Raw genomic sequence first — 3663 nt, 5'->3', positions numbered from 1 at the left:
CGCCGTTGCCGGGGATCGAACCCGGGTCACCCGCGTGACAGGCGGGAATACTTACCACTATACTACAACGACCTTGGTTGATGTATGTCATCTTGTAAACCATTTTATATATCTTTATACGTTAAAAAGCAGAAAATAAAAAGACCGTGATGAGGATCGGGAGATTGAACCCGACGTGAATCGAACACACAACCTTCTGATCTGGAGTCAGACGCGCTACCATTGCGCCACGGATCCTCTTGTTGTGCATTTACGCTGTTAGTTAATCATGTCTTTCACTCCAGCGTTGCATTTATTTTTATTTTTTATTTTTGGAGAAAACCGTTGCATTTATCAACAACCAACAGAGCAATGGCCGTTCATAGTGGAGCCGGTTGGATACACAAGTGACCGGTGGGGTTGGTTCCTTGGTGATCGTTTGTGGTGGGGTGGTCAAGGTTCCATCGAGATAGGGGAACAAGCAATGGTCGTTCATGGTGGAGCTGGTTTGAAAACTCCATTGCTTGTAGGTAAGAGTGTCGGTAAGTTGGATATAATTGTGAAACGTGATGACGGAAATCAGTTTGTTGGGTTCATCGGAGTAGGGAAGTTGCAAATTGACGTGGGATGCCATCGGATATTTCAAAAAAAATTGGCCGGATTTCTGAATTTTTTTGAGAAGATCGATATGGCTTGATACCATGTAAAGAATTGGTGAAACCTGATTTTCATTGAATGAATGATACAAGTATGTATGTATATATACTAGTACAAGCTAGGTTACGACTTGCCTAAACAATATTACAAAGCAAAACTTGCCTAAAGGTACAAGATAACATCACCAGAACTCGAGGAAAAAATACAGTTCATAATAATTACAAAAGTGGAACAATAGCGAACTCCGTTCATTTCAATTTCATACGTTTATTTAATATATGTGAGAACTTTAATCAAATGTATAAAATTGAAATTTAGATAAAGTTATCCAACATCCAAACCAGAGTCCAAAAGAGGTCAAGGACACTTCACCTTTACTAACATCGTCTATTGACCTAAAAAGAGCAGAGCAATTTCTTGGTAAACTCAAAGGGCGTCTACCCAAAGATGAGGGGGTTCAAAGTGAACGATAGCATCCCGAGATGGTGTGAGGATGACAAGCGACTTCAAAGCGTCATCTACTGATGCTCGAGTCACATATCGCGATGCATGAATCACAATCTTTTCAAGCGCCTTTGAGTTGGTGAGCAAAAACTCGAGAAATTCAAACAAGGGCTTCATTGATTGGCAAGATACTTGGAATCCGACTACCTTAACAATCTTGAGATGCAGGAGAGGACACCTCGAAATTGTACGGCTTGACTTCCAATAGTTTTCAGGAGGGACATCGGCATGCTCTACAACCCACTATGATCATAAATTTGTCAGTTATCTTGCGAATCAAAACGAATGCAGAGTAAAAACAAATTATCTTGCGAATCAAAATGAATGCAGAGTAAAAACAGAACATAATCTGAAGGGAGCTAACAATGAGCCATGAGAAAGTATAAAAGAAACAACAAAAACACACCAAGTTATACGAAGAATACCATGTCAGAACAATACGAGGGTTTGATTACTAATGATTCTAATTTAGGCGAGCTGTTTAACAGACTTGCTATTCCACGATGACTCCATTCAATTACAGGTATGCATAGAGTTAGACTTCTTCGTTCAGAGAAACGAAATGATAGGATGTATGTTGCACTTGATAAACCCTGCACAAGTTTAGGATCTAGTTAATATGCTAACTTCAAATCACAAAGATACAAACACCAACAACTAAATAACATAGCCTACACGGTTTTGGGGGTTTCTGAATGTGTAAGTAGAGAGGACATGGGGTACAGTTAACAAATGTTTGCGATTTTCAGCAGCTAATGGGAACAAGGGAAACAGTGATTACCTTAATAATCGATCCACCAACCGTTAGCTGCTTGACACGAAAAAGGCTCTCAAGAACTTCTGTGGCAACATAATTTAATCTTGTAGCTAGCTGCAAATCCGTATCATCACTCTTCTGAGGCATAATAGTAAAAGTCATCACCGCCTTCACTAAACGCCCTACATCAAACAGCCGAAGTTTTGTCTTGTATAATGGACCCGACACTTCCAAGCACACAAGATACGGCCCTGAAATCTCTAGCACACAATCTGCTTACTCAAGAAGCCAGAAGTTGGGAGGTTGCTCCCCAACAATGCGCAGCACCCTTAAACTAGTCGAATCAATCTTCAACTTATCGAATCCCGTGCAATCTATCAATTCCAATGTCTCTAACACATTACACCCGCCTAAAATCCTCGAAATTAATTCGTCATTCATCCTTGTTTGGGTTATACTCAACATTCTCAGTCTACTACAGCTAATGTCCAACTTCTTAGAAAAATCACAACGACAGATAACCAATTCCTCTAAACTCGCATTTGTATGCAGAATTTCTGGCAATGTATACCTTACATCTCCAAAGCGACTGTAACAACAAATTTGCGTTTATTTGGAAATATATAGAGAAAAACACAAACAATGCAACAAAGTAATGATTTTATTAATTCAAATGATTTGAGGTACAATCTACTAGTTATTCTACTGATTCGATTTCCGCACTGAATGAATAGGAGGGTCTTGATTTGAAGACTTGATTCTCCTTTGACGAATTTGAATTGACGGCGACGGATGCTTGATGTCGTATCAAAGAGCAATTTAGTATCCAAATCTAGATGGCTAGAAATGAATGTTTTCTTCTCTCTTGTTTTTCTCTTGGGAGAGATTTTTATAGAGAGTTGAATGTATTTTTTTTTCCCTTACTTTCTCTTATAAGAGACTTTTTGTTTTTAGAGAGGTTTTGGTTTTGTGTGAGAATGTGATTTTTTTTTTATTATGGAGATTAGTCCCCAAAATAAGAGTAAAAACCACTATATTTATAAGACTTTGTTCCTTTTTTGTTTACGGTTAACATGCAAATGATGCCATCTTTTTCTCTTTTCGGTTGACTAGCCCCCTAGTCACATGCACGCACTCCACATTTTATGGAACAAATTTTTGTGAGTTATTGACTAATGACCAAATCTTTCTTAAAAGGCAATCATTATCCCATAATTATCTATGCACATGGATAATTATCTACGTCAGCGTCAATTTGTAAACGCATGCCTTGCTTTCCTAAGAGAGTTTCGTGGGCTCGTCGTCTTTCATTTCGTGGGCTGCTAAAATACAGGTCCGATTTAAACTTAGCACGATCATTTTTGGACGTGTAATTTATACCACACTTTTCATATTGAAAATATAGCACAACTCATTTTCAAGTGGACCGCCTTTATTTCTTGGCAAAATGTACTAAATACCGTATATTTGTTCGGGCTAAAATCCTCCGACCCATTTCTCAGACGATAAAATTTCACATACGTCAATATTTGACCTTGACCCCATTTTAAAAATGTAAGACACATTTTTATGTCTACAAATTTGCCCCCTCGGAATTGAGTCACGTACACGAATTTGAGTGTTTAAGCGTGAGTCGGTCCCGATAGCTTTATTTTACCGCGCCGCAGATCCACTTTAACAGAGCCTTTGTTTTTTGCGGGTATACAACTTCTGAATTTGTCTTCATTGGATAAGTTGATGCCTCGGGAATATTTTTCAAGATAGAG

The 3663-nt window shown here is 38.5% G+C and overlaps 1 protein-coding gene and 2 non-coding genes across 3 annotated transcripts; all 3 read right to left on the bottom strand.

Moving 5' to 3' along the window:
* On the bottom strand, nucleotides 1-72 carry TRNAD-GUC (transfer RNA aspartic acid (anticodon GUC)). The gene has a single exon. It is a non-coding gene; the product is annotated as a tRNA-Asp (tRNA).
* Nucleotides 73-165: 93 nt separating this feature from the next.
* On the bottom strand, nucleotides 166-237 carry TRNAW-CCA (transfer RNA tryptophan (anticodon CCA)). Its single transcript has one exon. It is a non-coding gene; the product is annotated as a tRNA-Trp (tRNA).
* Nucleotides 238-917: 680 nt separating this feature from the next.
* On the bottom strand, nucleotides 918-2908 carry LOC141591061 (uncharacterized). The gene is made up of 3 exons (XM_074411517.1): nucleotides 1922-2908; nucleotides 1566-1733; nucleotides 918-1383 (listed from the first exon to the last, which is right to left on the bottom strand). Exons 1-3 carry the CDS (start codon nucleotides 2057-2059, stop codon nucleotides 1063-1065), a joined length of 627 nt encoding a protein of 208 aa, XP_074267618.1. The 5' UTR covers nucleotides 2060-2908; the 3' UTR covers nucleotides 918-1062.
* Nucleotides 2909-3663: the final 755 nt, after the last annotated feature.

The sequence above is a fragment of the Silene latifolia genome, chromosome 7, assembly GCF_048544455.1.
Source record: "Silene latifolia isolate original U9 population chromosome 7, ASM4854445v1, whole genome shotgun sequence".
In the NCBI taxonomy this organism is placed as follows: Eukaryota; Viridiplantae; Streptophyta; class Magnoliopsida; order Caryophyllales; family Caryophyllaceae; genus Silene; species Silene latifolia.
This window is presented reverse-complemented; position numbering and strand designations above follow the sequence as displayed.

Bases quoted from the DNA above. Each gene is read 5' to 3' on its own strand.
- LOC141591061 (XM_074411517.1), bottom strand. From the start codon at position 2,059: ATGACTTTTACTATTATGCCTCAGAAGAGTGATGATACGGATTTGCAG. The intron at 1,734-1,921 runs GTAATCACTGTT...AAACTTGTGCAG, and splicing joins TTGGTGGATCGATTATTAAG to GGTTTATCAAGTGCAACATA. The intron at 1,384-1,565 runs GTATTCTTCGTA...TTATGATCATAG, and splicing joins CCTCGTATTGTTCTGACATG to TGGGTTGTAGAGCATGCCGA.